The sequence below is a fragment of the Prorops nasuta genome, unplaced genomic scaffold (assembly GCF_024137725.1).
Source record: "Prorops nasuta isolate Cenicafe-Biocafe unplaced genomic scaffold, Cenicafe_Pnas_1.2 PNAS00001, whole genome shotgun sequence".
Lineage (NCBI taxonomy): Eukaryota > Metazoa > Arthropoda > Insecta > Hymenoptera > Bethylidae > Prorops > Prorops nasuta.
The window spans coordinates 19,401,464-19,422,252 of record NW_027116798.1 but is presented as its reverse complement, the minus strand read 5'-3'; the positions used below and the strand labels follow the sequence as shown (position 1 = coordinate 19,422,252).

General features: G+C 34.8%; 2 protein-coding genes across 2 annotated transcripts; one reads left to right on the top strand and one right to left on the bottom strand.

Moving 5' to 3' along the window:
• Positions 1 to 13,830: 13,830 nt before the first annotated feature.
• LOC136774049 (uncharacterized) lies at positions 13,831 to 19,111 on the top strand. The gene is made up of 7 exons (XM_066728115.1): positions 13,831 to 13,857; positions 13,945 to 13,972; positions 14,160 to 14,243; positions 14,310 to 14,435; positions 14,498 to 14,654; positions 15,253 to 15,376; positions 18,992 to 19,111. Exons 1-7 carry the CDS (start codon positions 13,831 to 13,833, stop codon positions 19,109 to 19,111), a joined length of 666 nt encoding a protein of 221 aa, XP_066584212.1.
• A 310-nt stretch (positions 19,112 to 19,421) lies between these two features.
• On the bottom strand, positions 19,422 to 20,217 carry LOC136774044 (WASH complex subunit homolog 1-like). Its single transcript, XM_066728101.1, has 5 exons — positions 20,188 to 20,217; positions 20,074 to 20,101; positions 19,876 to 19,971; positions 19,648 to 19,758; positions 19,422 to 19,588 (listed from the first exon to the last, which is right to left on the bottom strand). Exons 1-5 carry the CDS (start codon positions 20,215 to 20,217, stop codon positions 19,422 to 19,424), a joined length of 432 nt encoding a protein of 143 aa, XP_066584198.1.
• Positions 20,218 to 20,789: the final 572 nt, after the last annotated feature.

The following is a 20,789-nucleotide window of genomic DNA, read 5'->3' as shown; positions in this document are numbered from 1 at the left end:
TACTTCCGTCTTTTCCGGTTCCCACCGTGAAACTGTCACTTAATTTACTCCGCATTATACTTCCGCCCTCCCTTCCACGTCTTGTTTATTTACTATCCCACTTTACATTACTAACTCCGATTTGTTTACATCTCGTTGAACCTAACGCTCACTCGTTCTTCTCAACATATTACTGCTATCTCCACCATAGCCCAACTACCTCCCACTATATTCCCCCAACCAATCACTTCTCAACCTATCATCTCCGACACGGCCATTCTGACAAATCATCCGTCCTCGGATGTTGCTCCACAATCACAATAACAACCCACTTGATATTAAAATCATAATGCCCATCAATCTTTCGGTCGTACTATTGACCTGCTAGTATCAAATCCATGATACCCAACAAAAACTATCGGTCATACCATTGACCTGCTAGTATCAAATCCATGATACCCAACAAAACCTTTCGGTCACACCATTGACCTGCTAGTATCAAATCCATGATACCTAACACATTTGTCAACCTCTTTATCCTCACCAATAGTCCGTTCGCCCAACGCCCACTCACGGACTCTAATAGACGAGTACCGGGCTACGGCTACGATACAACTATTGGTGCATCTCACACAACTTCAATTTTTTTTTTTTTTTTTTTCAATACTTACTGATCAACTCACAAATCCATTATGCTCTTCACCACCGATACATCGCCCATTTTCTTCCTTTCCTCTGCCTAACAATCCCAACTGCATCCTTTTTCATTTGTGGTAATCCCACTTCTGATATCGGAGAACACTTGAATTTTTCTAGCCGCCACCCGATTACTTCCGTCTTTTCCGGTTCCCACCGTGAAACTGTCACTTAATTTACTCCGCATTATACTTCCGCCCTCCCTTCCACGTCTTGTTTATTTACTATCCCACTTTACATTACTAACTCCGATTTGTTTACATCTCGTTGAACCTAACGCTCACTCGTTCTTCTCAACATATTACTGCTATCTCCACCATAGCCCAACTACCTCCCACTATATTCCCCCAACCAATCACTTCTCAACCTATCATCTCCGACATATATATATATATATATACAGTAAAACATACCGATCACAAATAAGATGAGAGCGTTTTCCTCTAGTAAGCTGTCCATTTAGCAGTCTGGAAAGGTTCCTGATGCATATAAAATGTGCTGCTGCTCCTTGATGCTCGAGAAGAAGAAGATTAGCGTGTCTGGTCCTCTTGCATTTTGTTAATTGTAGAGGTGCCATGATTGTATTCTCATTCGTCTCAGTCTCTTCCACCATAGTAAAAATATTAATAGAGACGTCATTATCTTCTTCAAATTTCGGAATCTGTTTTAATGTAGTCGGAAACGTTATACTTCTAACGTCGAAAACAATTGTAAAATGAGGATATGAAGATTTTCGTTGTGGATGAGTATTCGGTTTTGCCGGATAGAGTGCAGCCGTTACAGCCCATGCAAAACATGTATTATCATCACTGTGTATGTTTATCACAGCCTGTTTATTCTTAATAGATCCTGGAAGCTCGATTGCACAATCTATATGCAGCGGGTTATAATAATTTATATTTATAATTAAATTCAGAATTTTTTCCAACGCCCATCCACTATCACGCCCTTGAAACTCACTCAATTCTTTTAGAATTTTGTCTATTATATTTGTATTGTACCAATCACTAAAACTATCAGTTTTGTATAAAACTGCATTGCGGGTTGAGATATGTTTAATATCACTTATCTCTTTACAAATAAATTGTCCGTTAAAGATGCAATTTATCTTAACTGCGTTCACGTTATTAAACACTTTTTCTGTGTAGGTTTGTACTAAGTCTTTTGCACCTGCTAGAAAATCACGTGGTTCTATATAATTATAATTTACAACCATTCCGCTACATATTCGAGATTTAAATGAAGACTCGAGATCTTTCCAAATAAGCTTTCTCACTCCAATTGATTTCTTATTTTTTGCCGCATGCAGAAGTAGACGCTGGATAGTTGTTATTTCAGTCAGATTTTTGTGTACTGTATCGGGAGCTGCAGATCTATTAGCATCTCTTAAACTTCGAATATAATCACGACACTTGCGTACCCACTCATGATAATTATGCTGATTTCCTAAATCAGGATTCTTGAGAGCATGATTCAAACAATAACTCTTATCCTTAGCTGCTCTAAGTAGAAGACACTGTATTTGTGTAATTTCTGCAAAATTTTTATGCAGCGTGCCTATAGGTGTGTTGCGATTAGAGATTCTGAGTTTATGAATATATTCACGACACTCGCGTACCCACTCGCGATATTCTTCTTGCGTTTTCAAAACTCTATTTCGTAGAGACATCTTTTGTTCTTTTCTTCGAGAGGACTAATCAGGAACTGAGGAAAAGTGGGTGGGAAACTGAGCTCTCTTTAGATAAAGGATCTCTGAAACACTTCAGGGGGTAAGAGAACATTGAGGACAGGTAACGACATGTTAGGAAATAGATGCAAGCGTTTTTCAGTTATACATATATTCCAGATTTTTGCTCATACATATATTTCATATAATAGACATTTTTTAAGTCACATACACCTTCATGATTCAAACATGCTGGAAGATGTGAATTATGCAAGCTATCTTCTAAATCAAAATCCCCCCACATAAAATTATCTACATTAGTTATTTCTAAATTACAAATATCTCTTAACCAATTTGTATTTTCAATTCCTTTCACAAAAATCTCATCCTCATCATCATAGATATACTTCCTTATAATATCTTTATATTTATAGTAGGGTGAGTAGCCATCCGCCCAATTTAAGCCGTGATAATTTAGAAAGAACCAGCTAAAAAAGAAACCTTATATTAAACAAAAATAATATATTTTTTTTCTTTTTCATATTCTTACTCTGTCCGCTTTCGCTCCTCTTCACTTAGCCATGAATATGAATAGGGAGGGGAAAATAAAATATGGAACACTTTTTGTTCTTGTACAACAGCAAATTCTTTGATTATAAATGACTTATCCGTCAAACGGAATCCTTGAAAATCAACGAACGTTGGTGCCATTATGCCTACGTTTTTTATACTAAAATAATTCTATTTAAATATGCATGTTTCATGAAAATTTCCCCCTCTCTACAAGCTAATTGTTCTTCATCCCTCCTACTATCCTCACCATAGGTCAAAACTATCTCCCACTATACGTAGCATAGGTCATAAAAATTCTCTTGAGGACCAATGATGTTTCCGTTCTTCCAAGAGTGGCAGGTCAGTCATTTCCCCACCGTAGGACAAAAGTTTTGTCAACCCTTAAAGCATCTTAGAATTACCGCCCACTACATGTAGCATAGGGAAGAAAATATTCTCTCCTAGAGCCAATGACGTTCCCCTTCTTCTTCTAAGAGTAGTATAGGCATCTTCCTACCGTAGATTAAAAAAATGTTGACACCTCCCTAACAGTGCTTAAAAAGCTCGAAGAAATCGTAGTACAGGCATCAGTATTGCTTGAACGTTTGCTTCGTACGACAAATAACATTCCATTTTAAAAATGTCTTCACTGTTACATATTACACATATAATAGATTTTGACGGGTTTATGATAAACAGAAAGATTGTGCATAAAGAAGTGGCAATTAAAAACTTAACTACGGAAAATACGAAATACGGTGCATTTCGTGTTCATGAGCCGTATAAAAGTTTATCAATTAAGGACCATAAAAGCGTAAATTTCGTCTTCAAAAATATTCACGGGATAAAATATTGCAACATAGGATATGAACATTATAATCAAGAAGATATTTACAAATTGGTGAATAGCATAAAATTAGATTGTGAATACCCCCTAGTAGCTTATAAAGGGGGGCATGTAGAACGGGATGTTCTGAATTACTTGGATATCCCAAATAGAAATTTGGAAAGGTTTGGTTGTCCCAAATTTGAAAATTTGATAGCCACTATAAAACCTTGCAACACCCCGTGTAAACTACACGTAAAAATGTTCACCAATCATACGAGAAAGCCTATACATTGTGTATATCAAGAGGTAAACGTTTTCGCACGATGGGTACATCAACAAATAGATGTGAGTATCAAATGTTAAACTTACAATTTGTAAAATATTAACTGGATTTCTCTGTTTCAGATGATTGAATAAAATATATATATATACAGGGTGTATCACCGAAGGCGCACCAGCCTCGAAATGACCGTAAGAGGGCGGATAGCGCGTGGAGGGGTCGACGCATAACATTGGACGGAGTTAGATAAAGCGCGAGTAATAGATGGAGAAAGGCAGGGCTATACGCTCCTATACGCTTTGCCTATGCCTTCCCCCCTCCCCCATCAACGCGACACCAATAGTCACAGTCTCTCTCTCTCTCTTCTCTCTCCCCGCCGTTTCCATTTCTTTATTTTCATTTACCCAGGAGGCGTTTTCGTCCTTCTCTTCTATCAAGTCAATTCTTGCGGATTACTAAACACATTAATTTTTAGCATAAAATTGAAAAGCGTTAGCTATCTTTTCCACACCACCTTGAGGTAGATAGCTAGGCGCGTTTTTTTTAAAGTGGTTCCCCCCGGAGGCCTAATCCACTGGATAGAGCTAGCCTATAAATTCTCAAAATATCCCCCTCTTTGTTGAGAACAGAGGTTAGCTCTTCGACATCTTAATCCATTCGACTACTTTTTGTGGGGACACATAAAGCGTTTAATGGAAAGTCGGCGTGAGGGTAGAATGATGGAGGTTCGTGAAGAAATCATTGCGGCCTTCAGAACAATCACGCCGGACATGGTGAGACGAGCAACACGGGACATAATTCGAAGAGCTAACCTTTGTTCGCAGCAAAAGGGGGGATATTTTGAGAATTTGTAAGCTAACTTTACTTTGAGTTATCCAGTGGATTAGGCCTCCGGGGGAAACCACTTTAAAAAAAACGCGCCTAGCTATCTACCTCAAGGTGGTGTGGAAAAGATAGCTAACGCTTTTCAATTTTATGCTAAAAATTAATGTGTTTAGTAATCCGCAAGAATTGACTTGATAGAAGAGAAGGACGAAAACGCCTCCTGGGTAAATGAAAATAAAGAAATGGAAACGGCGGGGAGAGAGAAGAGAGAGAGAGAGACTGTGACTATTGGTGTCGCGTTGATGGGGGAGGGGGGAAGGCATAGGCAAAGCGTATAGGAGCGTATAGCCCTGCCTTTCTCCATCTATTACTCGCGCTTTATCTAACTCCGTCCAATGTTATGCGTCGACCCCCACCACGCGCTATCCGTCCTCTTACGGTTATTTCGAGGCTGGTGCGCCTTCGGTGATACACCCTGTATATATATATGTCTAATTGGGTAGATATAGGGACCAAATCTTGCATAAAATGGTATTTATCGGTACTTCTGGTACAAGTGGGGACGGTCGCCGTAACTTCAATGAATCTAAAGGTATATACAAGGACGGTCTCCTCTCATAAGTTTAAGCTTTTACTGAACGGTAGTTATAGGTACGTCTTCATATCTACCTATATTTATGTCCGGTATATATTATATATGTTTATATACGATATTATGCATATATACGCGTATATAATATAATATATGCTTAAATATGGGTAGATATGAGGACGTACCCGTAACTACCATTTAGTAAAAACTTCAACATTAATATATGCTGTGACCATGTACTATTTTAAGATAGTACATGTTCACTAAAAAGATATATATATATATCTATCTATAGAACATTGAGACATATTATGGTCATATTATCAAGGCCATAATATCATGTCCTATACGCTTGGCCTACCTATCATCGGAAATACCGTATAACGTTCGGTGATTGATAGGTCATAAAGTAAAGTAACGATCGTGGCCCATAAGTCGTATGTTAAATGGGTCTAACGAACTACGGCCTTCCGCGGCTCCCGAATATTCAAGTTGAATTTTCGGAAGAAGTCGGACCTTGGATCTGATTGGTGGTACCAATAGCTTAATCGGCTCCGCCAATTAGATTTAGAGTTACGAAGAGTTGGGGATAAGGGACCAACAGCTCGCTGCTGGTGTCTCCCGATTTTTGCGACACTCGTATCTTAGTTCTGAAAAGGATCAGACGGATTTTTGCGACACTCGTTATTTAGTCCTGAAGAAGATCGGACGTGATTTTCGGCAACTCGTATTCCGGAAAAGACGTAGTGAATAACTGTGGAAGCTGCTCTGCTCTGCTCCTCGCTGCTCTGCTCTGCTCTGCTTCGACCTGCTCTGCTCATCTCGGCTCTACGCTGCCTGACGCTGCTCAGCTCCGCTCTGCTCTGCCCTGCTCGACGCTGCTCTGCTCTGCTCTGATCTGCTCTGCTCCGATCTGCTCTGCCCTGCTCTGCTCTGCTCGACGCTGCTCTGCGCTGTCCTGCTCTGCTCTGCCCTGCTCTGCTCTGCTCTGCTCCGATCTGCTCTGCTCCGATCTGCTCTGCTCTGCTCCGATCTGCTCTACTCAGCTCTGCTCGACGCCGCTCCGCTCTGCTCTGCTCTGCTTTATCCTGCTCAGCCGTCGTTCTCCAGCTCCAACGGAAAAGGTTAGCGGGAGTCCCAGCCCCTAGAAATCCTTATATCACGAGTAAACTTCGGAAAACGCGCTTAATAGCCGTGAAATCGTCAAAAACCACGAATTACGAGTTAAACATACTCCCAAAGTGCGTGGATTGGGAATTAGGGACATAAATGAGAGATTGGAACAATAGTCTAATATCGAGAAACTTTGAGATTCGCTAGTAATTCAAGGACACAGTCGTCTTTGGGTTTTCGGATATGAAATGTACATAGTTTTATCTATAACTTACGTTAAGTCCTTTTATCGTTTACCGTGTATATAATGTCGTATTAAAGTATTGTATTTTCCGAGAAATTGGTTATGCGCTTACAGTATAGTTGATGGGTCGAATTCGGGTATAAAGAGTGACCGGGATATTCGTTCAGTTTCGAATTTCAGTTACGTTTCGTACAGTTCGTCGCGTGTAACCAGGGGTGCATCCCGAGGTCGAATTCTCCCCGAAAGGAGCTACCTCGTTCGATCACCTCGTGGTCATACAGTTCGTTTTCTCGTCAGAAGGAACCCCGGAGGTGAATTCTCCCAGAAAGAGCTACTCCGTTCGGTTCACTTCGCGAGAGTATAGTTTCGTTTAGTTAAAAGGTCGCAGGAGAAACACCTGCCTTGGGTAGGCCTTTATTTGATTAGTTAGTTGTTTAGTGAAGAAATTTGTTGGATTGATCCCGAGCACTCCGGAAAACCGTTTTCTACGCCATTTCGAGTTATAGTTTTGTAGAATACGAATAACGATCTATGCGCTATGAAGTCTGACAAATACAGCAATGTCTTTTTGGAAATATAGACACTTTATTATCGAATATAGTATGTAGTGATTTGACCCGAACTGCCAAATCCTTTTGCATTTTACGTTTCAGGAACTCACCCACTCTCCGCTTCCGCAATCCTACTCTTATATTCACTGAGCTAGTTGGCATTTTAGTTTGACGAATACAGTATTTTGCAGTCACTACAGTACAGTGGCTCTTTCGGGAACCTGGCGCCCAACTTACGTTACAGATTTTGATTTAGTTACAGCTTACGAATATCTTAGGGTCAGCCAAAATTTTTGTAGTGTAGCAATGCGTATATGATATACACTATTGGTAAATATGGGTTGGTACGAGGACATACCCGCAACTACCATTTAATAAAAACTTCAATTTAAATGTATTCTTATATAACATACACTATTAGTAAATATGGGTAAATCTGAGGACTTATCCATATCTACTATTTAGTAACATTTTAAATTGAAATATATGCATATAAATGCAAGTTAAAAAATTATGAAAAGAAATTTTAGAGTTCATTTTCAATCTAAATGGCAATTATAATGACACAGAAACATGTTGTTATTACAATAACTAATAAGTATATTCTATCACAGTTTGCAATTAAATGACGAGTTATTAAGACGTAAAAATATTTAGGAGCACTGAGCATACTTTTGACATATATATGTGGTTCATGATAGCAAAATGGTTCCTTACCATTGTGTTATCTTATAATTGTATGAGCTGATAAATGTCTTGCTTTTAAATTAACTCGGAAGAAATTATTAGTAATGCAATTAGTTACAATTAGGGTGGCTTATTGAAAGGGTAATTAAAATGGGTTTTTGAGTCACAGCTCTATCCAGTTAATGAATTGTATTTTCAAACAGATATTAACAATTATGATACATAAAAGTGTTTGAAGTCTCGTAACTACATCACAAATTAAAAATGTACTTGCAACAAGCCTATCATGATTGTGTAACTTCAAGACATGAATCCAGGTGGCAGGTACCTGAACACTCTTCATAAAAATATTTATTCTTCCTAATAGTGATTCGATTATTGTTTAGTTTATCTACTCATTACGTTCGTAGTTGCAATGTAGAATAGTAAATTTTTCTGAATATATTTTTGTAAGGGAAATTGATCGAAACATACTAGTAAGTGACAGCCTAAAGAGAGTAGTTATCGATACACATTATGAGAATAGTCACAATTTCCTTTAACAAAAATTTTCGAATATTTTAATCCACGTTTCGAAAGGTCCGTACAATAAATATGACTAAATGCTTTAATGAAGGCAACGAAATGATACAAAATTTACATCAAGTTTCTTAAGTGAGAACATATGTTTTTAATATCAATATTTTCCAGCCTACCTTAAGAGTTTTCCAATGTATTTAATTTATACATAAATAGATTCAGACGTTTTGGGGATAATTATGGATTAGGCAGTGTAGGTAGATGCAGGTTTTAGCTGAAATGATGTGCGGGGATGTTACACATGACCACACGTATTTACCTTAACTACGATCTCGCAAACAGCTGATTCAAATAGTGGATAGATACGTTTCTTAGTGCTTTTAGATTAAACTGGAAAAATATGTAATCAAAAATGTAAACTTCTGATTGAGAAACTGGAAGTTACCCTTTGAACTTTTCAATCCACCAATATAGAATCTACCTATAGCAGCTAAGTAAACTTGTTAAGTTCATTTGTTTTAAATAAGAAACATTTATAATAATACAGGGTGTAACGAAACGACCGCCTTTTCTCGTAACTGGAGGTTCGGGTTGACCATCCAAATGCACGTGTAAAATTTTGTTCCAATCGTTCAAGGGGTTTAAAAGTTATTTCTATTTAAAACTCACCCTTTTTCGGTCCTTTTCGAACGACTTTAACTGTGCATAATAAAGTGGAGAAACTGGAAAAACAATTGACGAACACCCCACTAGAATGTAAAAATTATCGATCGCGCGCGATAATACATTTGCTATTTATTTCATTAATTTGGCTATTAGATTAATTTTAAAAATAGCAAAATCCTTTTCATTACAATTCCAAATCAATTCAATACAAGTATCATTGACTGAATTGATGGAAAGAGGGAGAAGATAGAATGAAAAGGAAAGTATCAAAAGCTAAGATGTCACGCGACTGCACTGATAATTTAATAGGAAACATATCAAGGCATTTTCTTTCTACAAACGAAGGTAAAAAGAATTATTTAAAATCAATTCATTGATGATAGAAAAAATTAAACTTACCCATTATTGTTCTCCAAGTTCCTTTACACCGAAGTTTTTGAAAAAGCTTCAAACTGGCTCCTCGATGATTTCCAGAATGCACACTTTCATTGATTTTGCATTTAAGAACTCGCGAATTTAAGCAAATTAGGTGTTAACCTACGTTTCTTCAAAACACCGGTTAATTTGACACTTTTTGAACTGTTTGAAGTAGGCTGAAAAGAGAGACACAGAGAGATAGAATAATCAATAATTCGTTTCGACCACTCTTAATCACCCTACTTCAAACAGTTCAAAAGTGTCAAATTCTCTAGTGTTTTGAAGAAACGTAGGTTAATACCTAATTTGTTTAAATTCACAAGTGTTTAAATGCAAAATCAGTGATAGTGTGCTTTCTGGAAATCATCGAGGAGCCAGTTTGAAGCTTTTTCAAAAACTTCGATTTAAAGGAACTTGCAGAACATTTAATGGGTGAGTTTAGTTTTCTCCTTCATCAATGTATTGATTTTGAATCATTCCCTTTAGCTTCGTTAGTAGAAAGAGAATGCCCTCATGCATTGTCTATTAAGTTATCATTGCGCTCGCGCGATATCTTAGCTTTTGATACTTTCCTTTACATTGCGTCAACTCGCTCTTTCCAACAAATCAGTCAATGATGCTTGTACTGAATTGAATTGGAATTGTAATATAAAGGATTTTGTTATTTTTAAAATTAATCTAATAGCCAGATTAAAGAATTAAATAGCAAAAGTATTACCGCACGCGATCGATAATTTTAACATTCTAGCTGGGTGCTCATCAATTGTGTTTCACTTTCTCCACTTTCCATTATGCAGTTAAAGTCGTTCGAAAAGGACTGAAAAAGGGTGATTTTTAAATAGAAATAACTTTTAAACCTCTTGAACGATTCGAACGAAATTTTACACGTGCACTCAGTTTGTCACCCCGAACCTCCAGTTACGAGAAAAGGCGGTCGTTTCGTTACACCCTGTATATAAATATATATACAAAAAAAACCCAATTCATTAAAATGTAATTGGTAGTACGAGTTCAACCAAAAAGGAAATAATGAGAACGTACAAATATATTGATGCCCGAATTACCACCTTACACAGATTTATTTTCAGCTACTTTCTGTTACAATTTGTTGTATGAAATCAAGAGACACGGTAGTGTCTCGACGCCAAGTACATAAAAGTAGGTATAGACGTGTCTATACCGCCGTCGAGGCACTACCCTCTTATACAGCAAGTTTGGCCGTCTCAATTTTCAAATCGATTTATCTCTGTGAATAATCAATTGTCATTGCTTAAGTAAAGATTTTCTTAAAATGGGTTTGAAAAAGCTTTCATTTGAGCCCACGAACATGAAAATCGGTTCACGCAATCCAGAGATATCATACTCTGTTATCTATATATATGCCGAAATATAACATTTTTCTCCTTCCTCATCTCTTTTTTCATCCAAAATGTATGTCTCGGGCTGAAGTTGGTCGCTAATATAAACTATACCCAACGACCGAACTGTGTTTGTGAACTGTCAAATAAAGTCGATATGATCGATATAATTAATCCGGCGACTATTGTGAATTGTATATTCTAATGTGAGGTTATTTGTATTTTTAATGCAGTGAGGTTATTCATCGTGTTGCGATATTGTATCTATTAATTTTCAAAATGATAAATAAATACAGTGATAGAAGAAGTCGCACGAATTAGATAAGTATAACATTATATTCTTTTATAACACAGGATGTAATTACTTTGTGGTACTGTGTGGTATTTCTTTTTCAGTTTATATTAAGATAGAACATTTCCATTTTCATTACTGAGGATAGAGCAGACTGGGTTAAATAATAATTAAAAGGTAACTACATAATTATTTAAACCTTAAAGTAGCTTAGGAATTTGTTATTATATTATTTACATATATTTTCAAATTGTATAAAAATACTCTTCAACGCTAACTGAAATGTTAACGCTGAACTTTTGAAAAATAGTTAAAACTTTTAGTCCATCAAAATATTTTACTTTTACGCTTGAATCACATTTCATTTCATTACCTGTATTTATTAACTCAGTTATCTGTTAGATTTTTACGGTGAAAATATTTCTTTCTTTATTCAAATCTATTCCTTAAAGAGTCATTGATAAATACAGGTTATAAAATGACATGGGATTCAAACATAAAAGTGAAATACTTTGCTTCACTTAACAGTTTAACTAGTATGGTTGAAGTGCATATAATTTTGTGCAAAAATATTCCATCGAGTACTAACAATTGTTTAACTCTAATGTAATTAATGTCTAACAACTACATTATTAAGAGAAGATGGTAAATAATTATCTGAAAAGATTAAAGAAAACTAGTATACTCAATAGTATTATTGAGTTTACTAAATTATGTACATTATCATATGGTAAAATATGTATAATTAATAAGTTATGCATACTTTACCATATGTTAATGTATATAATTTAGTAAATTTAATAATTCCATGTAATATACTAGTTTTGCTTATCTTTTTATAGTACAGTATCTGTTTAAAATGTATATAGATAAAAATTAATTGTTTATTTAATCTTTAATTCAGGTCATAGTAAAGTATATGCTTAAAATGTATATAGATAAAAATGAATTGTTTATTTACTTATTCTTTAATTCAGGTCAAGCTTCTATTAAAACATAACATGTACTTTGTTAAGTCTTTTTGTTAAGATGTACTTTAAAGGTTATTGAAATAACCTGTTATTTAAGAAGGTAGATTAATAAAGATTGTAGGTTGTTTGTGTTATATTTACTAATTTATTTTATTGTTTTTATTTGTATATAAATTATTATAAAAGTTTGGAAGGAATGAAAAGTTTAAAGGAACTCAATCAATACATTTGACGTCACATAATAATTAACTTAATCCGACTGGAAGTTTTGGGCCTTAAGTATTAAACTTAACGACCAAGATTATTTGAGTAAAATGATATTTATAATAAATAGTAGAAGCAATTAAACTAAAATAACCATTACAAATAAACTATCTATGCTTTTATTAATTATAGTAATACGTTTCTAATCTTTAGTGCTTATGTATAACGCTATGCAAAAGACTTGTCATGATTGGTTAAATTAACTGAATCGACCAATCACGATACAGCGTTACTTTAGCGCTAAGGATTAGAAATGTAAACCAATGTAAGTGATTTAGTGCTATAGTAAAATAACATAGTTCTATAGGTCTGTTCTCGTTGGCCTACACGTTTAACACTTTCTACACTTTCCGTATTTCTGTCTTTGTCCATTGTATAAGTTGACACCCTAAAAAGTGCACAAAGTGTAAAAAGTGTAGGCAACGAGAACAGACCTTATGTTCTGCCTTTAGGGTAAGTCCGACCAAAACCTGTAAGGTAAAATTTTACCATATAGGATTGCCAATTTGCTGTGAATTAGCCAATCAGCATACGTATTTTCGATAAATTGGCAATCTTACGTGGTAAAATTTTACCTTACAGATTTTGGTCGGACTCACTCTAAGGGCCGTTGTAATTTGGAAAAATTCAAGGGTGGAAACCTCAGAATTTGAAAACAAAAAAGCATTTTTTATGTTCGGGAGCTTGAAATGAAGACACTCTGAAGTAAAACTAGATAAATTATATAAAAATTTATCATTTTCGCATGGAATCACCGTCTACCTAGAATGATTGCTGCTTTTTTGCCTTTAAATTCAGGGCTGGATACCTCAGAATTTGAAGACAAAAAAGCATTTTTCATGTTCGGGAGCTTGAAATGAAGACACTCTGAAGTAAAACTAGATAAATTATATAAAAATTTATCATTTTCGCATCGAATTACCGTCTACCTAGAATGATTACTGCTTTTTTGCCTTCAAATTCTAAGGTTTCCAGCCCTAAATTTTTCCAAATTACAACGGCCCTAAGAGAAAAACTCTAGGATTGTATTATTTGACTGTAGCACCTAATCACTTAATATACATTATCATAATTAATAAAAGCGCAGATAGTTAAGTTTTAATGATAATTTTGGTTTAATTGCTGCTATTATTCATTATAAATATTATTTTATTTAATTAATTTCGGTCATTGTTTCATATTTAAATCAAACGGAAAGCAGTAATTATACTAGTTAAAATAGCTATAGTAAAATAATACGAAATCTCCTATGAGTGTGCAATCTATCAAAATTTGAATTCTGAAAAGAAATGCACTAGAGAGTACAATCTATAGGTTTGTTTTTCAAAGATGTCTGACCGAAGCAGCGAGGAAGATGTAAGTTGCTGATTTTATTTAATTTTTATTGCTTATTGAATTAAAAATATAAATCAATTAATGTAACTCATGTTTTTTGTATTTCAGAGACTGCTCGCACTGATGGATATTGAGGGTATGTATCTCATTAATAAAAATTAAATAGATAAATGCATGCACGTGGTAACTTAGATAGGTTAAAATATTGTATAGTAGCTTTTGTTGAAGCAAAAGCTAGAAGAATTAATATGATATTTAATCTATTATGTTATATTTTTTAATACTATTATAGATGTATTAACAATCACATTAATTATTTTCAGAAGCATTGCCTGGGCCATCAGGGAGAGTGGTTGAGCAGGAATTGCCCATCCCGCCGACCAGGCGTTACAGGCCTCCGGTTAATGGTAAGTTAACAAAATAAATTAAAAAAAAAAAATAATAATAATAATTCTAAATTTATATTGTTTCAGTAGCACTGCCAGACCAAGCAGCAGCAGCAGCACCGCCGGCACCACCCCAAGCACCGCCACAAGGCCAGCCAGGGCCTAACCCTCCTCCTCGTCCAGAACAGGCCGAAGAAAGGGAAGGAGGAAATCGTAAGTAACATAATAAATTTGATTAATAATGATTTATTTAAATTTTTTTTCTTTTTTATTAGGAAGACGGTGGCATAAACGGTCACGCAGGGCCGGATGGCGCCAAGGGAACGCAGCATGCCAGCGTATGGCAATAATGCTGCGTTCCATGGCGGACGAGGCCTTTGGAGGCAGGGGACGAGGAGGAGGAGGTCGGGGTAGAGGAAGGGGCCGTGGACAGTAAATTGTGTCTCATATGTAGTACACCCTTTTTTAAAATAAAAAAAAAATAAAAATAAATTATGTAAAGTTATTAGTTATTTAAAATGAAGTTCCTATTTTTCCATTTAAATAAATTATAGAGACCGTGCACACTAACTCAATGACAGTGAGATAAGAATGTACACTGATGTATATGCATACTATCAGCGTAAACAATCGGTCAATTTTCGTAGTTTTTGAGTGTAATTTATTTATACATATACAGTTATATATACATTGACACTTCGCTATCATTTTGTTGGTGTGCACGGTCTCTATACCTATATAACGACCAAACTGTGTTTGTGAAGTGTCAAATAAAGTCAATATAATCGATATAATTAATTCGGCAACTATTGTGAATTATATATTGTAATGTGAGGTTATTTGTATTTATATTTAAAGCAGTGAGGTTATTCATTGTGTTGCGATAATTGCTATAATGCATCTGTTAATTCTTTAAATTAAAAAATAATAAATTCATTTACAGTGACAGAAGGATTCACCAATTAGATAAGTATAACTTTATATTTACAATACAGGAGGTTATATACTTTGTGGAATATTTGTTTTTCAGATTAATTAAAATTAGACGTTTAGAAAAGAAACCAAGATATACTACAGTATTACAGATCCTTAGTTTCGAGGACGTTAAGTCACAAAGAAATAAAGAAAATGGAGACGTTCAAAGTCGAATGCTGGTAAGTAGATGAGATGATAATGTTCCTTCAAATATTAATTTTCATTAAAGAGTTTTGATAGTTATACAATCAATTTGATTTTAGGCTTACACGTAGTGACATCAATTAATATTTTACAGTCAATATGCAACTTTATAAGATTATAATCATGTAAAGACCATCAGTTTAACATTTTCCATCTTACAGGCATACGATGGTGGAAAGTAGGAAATTGACAGCAGAATATCTAAGAAGCAGAGGCTTCAATGATATTCTCTGTAGTATTTCCTGATCAAGAGACACGGTAGTGTCTCGACGGCAAGTACATAAAAGTAGGTATAGAAGTGTCTATACCGCCGTCGAGGCACTACCCTCTTATACAGAAAGTTTGGCCGTCTCAATTTTCAAATCGATTTATCTCTGTGAATAATCCATTGTCATTGCTTAAGTAAACATTTTCTTAAAATGGATTTGAAAAAGCTTTCATTTGAGCCCACGAACATGAAAATCGGTTCACGCAATCCAGAGATATCATACTGTGTTATCTATATATATGCCGAAATATAACATTTTTCTCCTTCCTCATCTCTTTTTTCAGCCAAAATGTATGTCTCGGGCTGAAGTTGGTCGCTAACGAGATAATAAACTATACCCAACGACCGAACTGTGTTTGTGAACTGTCAAATAAAGTCGATATGATCGATATAATTAATCCGGTGACTATTGTGAATTGTATATTCTAATGTGAGGTTATTTGTATTTTTAATGCAGTGAGGTTATTCATCGTGTTGCGATATTGTATCTATTAATTTTCAAAATGATAAATCAATACAGTGAAAGAAGAAGTCGCACGAATTAGATAAGTACAACATTATATTCTTTTATAACACAGGATGTAATTACTTTGTGGTACTGTGTGGTATTTCTTTTTCAGTTTATATTAAGATAGAACATTTCCATTTTCATTACTGAGGATAGAGCAGATTGGGTTAAATAATCAAAAGATAACTACATAATTATTTAAACCTTAAAGTAGCTTAGGAATTTGTTATTATATTATTTACATATATTTTCAAATTGATAAAAAAATACTCTTCAACGCTAACAGAAATGTTAACGCTGAACTTTTAAAAAATAGTTAAAACTTTGAGTCCATCAAAATATTTTACTTTTACGCTTGAATCACATTTCATTTTATTACCTGTATTTATTAACTCAGTTATCTGTTAGATTTTTACGGTGAAAATATTTCTTTCTTTATCAAGAGACACGGTAGTGTCTCGACGGCAAGTACATATAAAAGTAGAAAATGACATGTCTATACCGCCGAGCACTACCGTGTAACTTATACAGCAAGTTCAGCCGTCCCAATTTTCAAACCGATTTATTTCTATGAATGATCAATTGTCATGATTTAAGTAAAGCTTTACTTAAAATGGTTTTGAAAAACCTTTCATTTGAGCCCATAAACATTAAAATCGGTTCACGCGATCCAGAGATCTCATACTATGTTAGCTATATATATATCGAAATTTAGATTTTTCTCCGTAATCTTCTTCTTCTTTTCCAGCCAGAATGTATGTCTCGGGCTGAAGTTGGTTGCTCAACGTAGATGCTAGTGACGTCGGTAGACGTATGCGTAAACATAGTTGCACACAATCGTAAATAGTGTGTCTGTGTGTGTATCTCCGCGACATGATTTACTTTGTTTATTACGGTAAATCAGGTTAAGCTGCAAGTTTGATTGACAGTAATAACCTTAAAATAAGTAGAACCCAATTTTATAATAAATAAATGAAAGAACATTATTAGACTGTTCTTATTTGAAAAAGATGAGGTTCTACTTGTACTCAACATACTCATTAAATGGATTTTAAAGGAATCAACAGATTAGATAAGTATAAAAATAAATTTTATAATATAATTGTAATGTATCTTGTGGTACTTTGTGGGATTTTATTTCAGATTAAATTATGGTGATGTATTTATTGTCTGACTGCTGAGTGTAGAGCTGTGGAGTGAAGAATTAAAATTTAATGTGGTTGTTGTACCATTGCGGAGGATAGAGCTGACTGGATGAACTAATATTTACATATCTTCAATACCGTGCCAAAGAGAAATATACTTTCAATATTAATATGCATCGGTGATTATCAGGAGCATATTAATTATAAGAAATTGTTAAGGTATTTGAAAATCATATGGTAAACTTCCTAGTATTGAAATCATTAACAAAATCCATATTTAACTGTTTCTTTTCTTTTAACTGATGTGGGTTTCAACTGTTCGATAGGTTATATCATATTCTCAATTGAAACTCAGTCCAGAAATTAATGATTTCCACTCCATTTTGCAGCAAGTTATCTGACCAGTTTGAAAAGTGTTTAGAAATTTGTGATACGTACATATGAGGACTCTGGCACAGGAAATGTTATAAGGACCACTCATCAATGTAATTTCCATGCGACCTTTGTCAAGAGTTAGCAGCATAAACGGATCAATGAATAGTGCTGAAAAGAAACGGAGTATGCAAAATGACAATGCCAACTTCGACTATATGCTTGATTCTAGCATATTCGATACTTTACGAATTGCTTGTCCAGTCTTGCCCCTGTATCACCCAAGTAGCTGATGGAGTTACTGAAGTTTGGCAAAGTCAGATGTTGGTAAAAAGTCAAGTGTTGACAAACAAATGAAATGATTCATGTTTTTGTTTAAAATATTATTTTCTTTGAATATTGAGATTGTTAAATGATGAATTTGATTTTAGGTTTCCTGGTAGTGCAGTCATTTAGTATTTTATAGTCACTGTACAAGTCTATTACAGAAAATAGTAATACTTGTGCTTTGACTTAAATACATTTGGTATAATTGAACGAAAAATCCAAGGAGGAAGGTTCGCACATATAATGACTGATGGAGTTGAATAAAAAATTGGACTATTCACTCCTGCATTTCCTGAGACTTGAAACAGGCCAAGATGAAAGCTTTGAAAGATTGGCAAAGTAAGAAATGGCCAATATTCACAAAAAAGTCATCCATTGCTCAGCCATGATTTAAGGATGGGATTCATTGGATGATATTATATAAAGTTGAGTTAATAACTGCTGATTATTTTCCTCCATTACCTATGCAAGTATTCTAGGCTAGAGGCAGTATACTGATCATTGGTATGGATGAGAAAATGCATGTTTATTCTCAATTGAAACTCAGTCCAGAAATTAATGATTTCCACTCCATTTTGCAGCACCAGAAATCCGACCAGTTTCAAAAGTGTGTAGAAATTTGTGAAATGATCATCTGAGGACTCTGGCATAGGAAATGTTATAAGGACGACTCGTTAATGTATCTCCTACGTCACGTTTGTCAAGAGTTAGCAGCATAAATGTGACAGTAATTGGTGCTAATATTATTTTCTTTGAAGAATTGAGATTGTTAAATAATGAATTTGATAATAAAAGAGTTACGATTAACAAATTTTTTCTATCATACCTACGAAAGGGTGGGAAAAGGAATACAATGGATTTGAAATGACCAACAGTAATAATTATAGTTTAATATATTTATTTTAACATTTATTTAAAAATTTATTATGTAAAACGACAATGCTAACTTCGATTATATGCTTGATTGTAGTTTATTCAAAGCTTTAGGAATTGCTTGTCCAGTGTTGCCCCTGTATCACCTCAAGCAGCTGAAGGAGTTACTGAAGTTTCGCAAAGTCAGATGTTGGTAAAAACTCAAATTTTGATATAGAAATGAGATGATTCATGTTTCTTTAAATTATTATTTTCTTTGAAGAATTGAGATTGTTGTATGATGAACTTTATGATAAAATAACTACGATTAACAAATTTTTTCTATCATACCTACGAAAAGATGGGAAAAGGAATACGAAGAGTTAGATTTTGTCTATCATACTTACGAAAAGGTTGGAAAAGGAATACGAAGAGTTTGACTTTGTCCATTATACCTACGAAAAGGTGGGAAAAGGAATAAATAGGGTTTGAAATAACCAACAGCAATAATTAAGCTATAATATATTTATTTTTGAAATTTTTAAAATTTATTGGTGGCCTTGGCCACGACCACGGCCTCTTCCCCTTCCCCCCCTAGCCCCTTGCCCATAAGCCTCGTTGGCCAGCTGGCCAATCATCTTGGCGATGTTTTGGAAACCGCTGTCGCGGCGCCTCCACCATCTGGGCCGGCGGGAACGCTGATGTTGTCGCCCACCTGGAAAAATACATTATTTTAATAAAATTGCTATTTATTGATTCTATTGAGTTACTTACCATTTGCTGGACCGGCTTGACACGCGAGGCCTCCTTGTGGAGGTGGTGGTGGTGGCGGTGGTGGCGGTGGTGATGGTGGTGGTGGCAGCTGGATGATGGCTGGCCTCGGCGCTGTTGAACAAACAGAAAAATTATTATTATTATTTTATTTTTTATTTCATTTTATTTCATTTTTCATTTTTTCACTTTATTTTATTTTATATTTTTAAAGAGATTTTTTGTACTTACCATTGTTAGGCGCCTGCTGCACCATGGGCTGTGTTGGGGGGATGGGCAAATTTTGCCTCCCCCTTTCATGACGGGACGATGGCCCTGGCATTGGCTCTGAAAATAATAATGAAAATATTAATATTAACCTACTATTATATAGCTACGTGCATGCATTCATATAAGTACTTATTTAAATTTTATTAATTAGCTACATACCATCCCATTCATCTCCTTCTAGTAGCTGCTGTAATTAAAAAAAGCATAAATTAGTAATTTATTTAATTATTTTTAATTATACATAAGAATCATTAATTAAAATTAAGAACTTACATTTTCCACGTGTTGAGGGTCGTCGGACATCTTTGAAAAGAAACATACTATAGCCTATGCAGTTGCAAAGTTTAATTTTTAATAGATTATGCACTCACAGTAGATTTCCTGTGATTAGACTATAGCATTTTCAACTATAGTAAAATTACTGCTCTCTATTTAAGTATTAAAAGTGATGACCGTGTTTAATTGACTAAAATGAAATTTATAATGAATAATAGAAGCAATTAAGTTAAAATAATCATTAAAACTTAATTATCTACACTTTTATTAATTATGATAATGTATAGTAAGTGCTATAGTCGAATAACACTGGTAGGGTCGGGGAAACGTTCCCAAATGCAGTGCTGGAAACCTAAAAATTCGAAACCAAAAATGTAGTGGTCTGTCTAAATAGATGGCAATCTCACATAAAAATGGTAAATTATCATACAATTTATCTAATTTTACTTCAGAGTGTCTTCATAAATTCTGAGGTTTCTAGCCCTGCATTTTTTCACATTACACCGGTCACTGAAGATTTGGTAACGTTCGCAATTGCAGTGCTGGAAACCTAAAAATTTGAAGCCAAATAAGCAGTTTTCATGTTCGGGAGCTCGAAA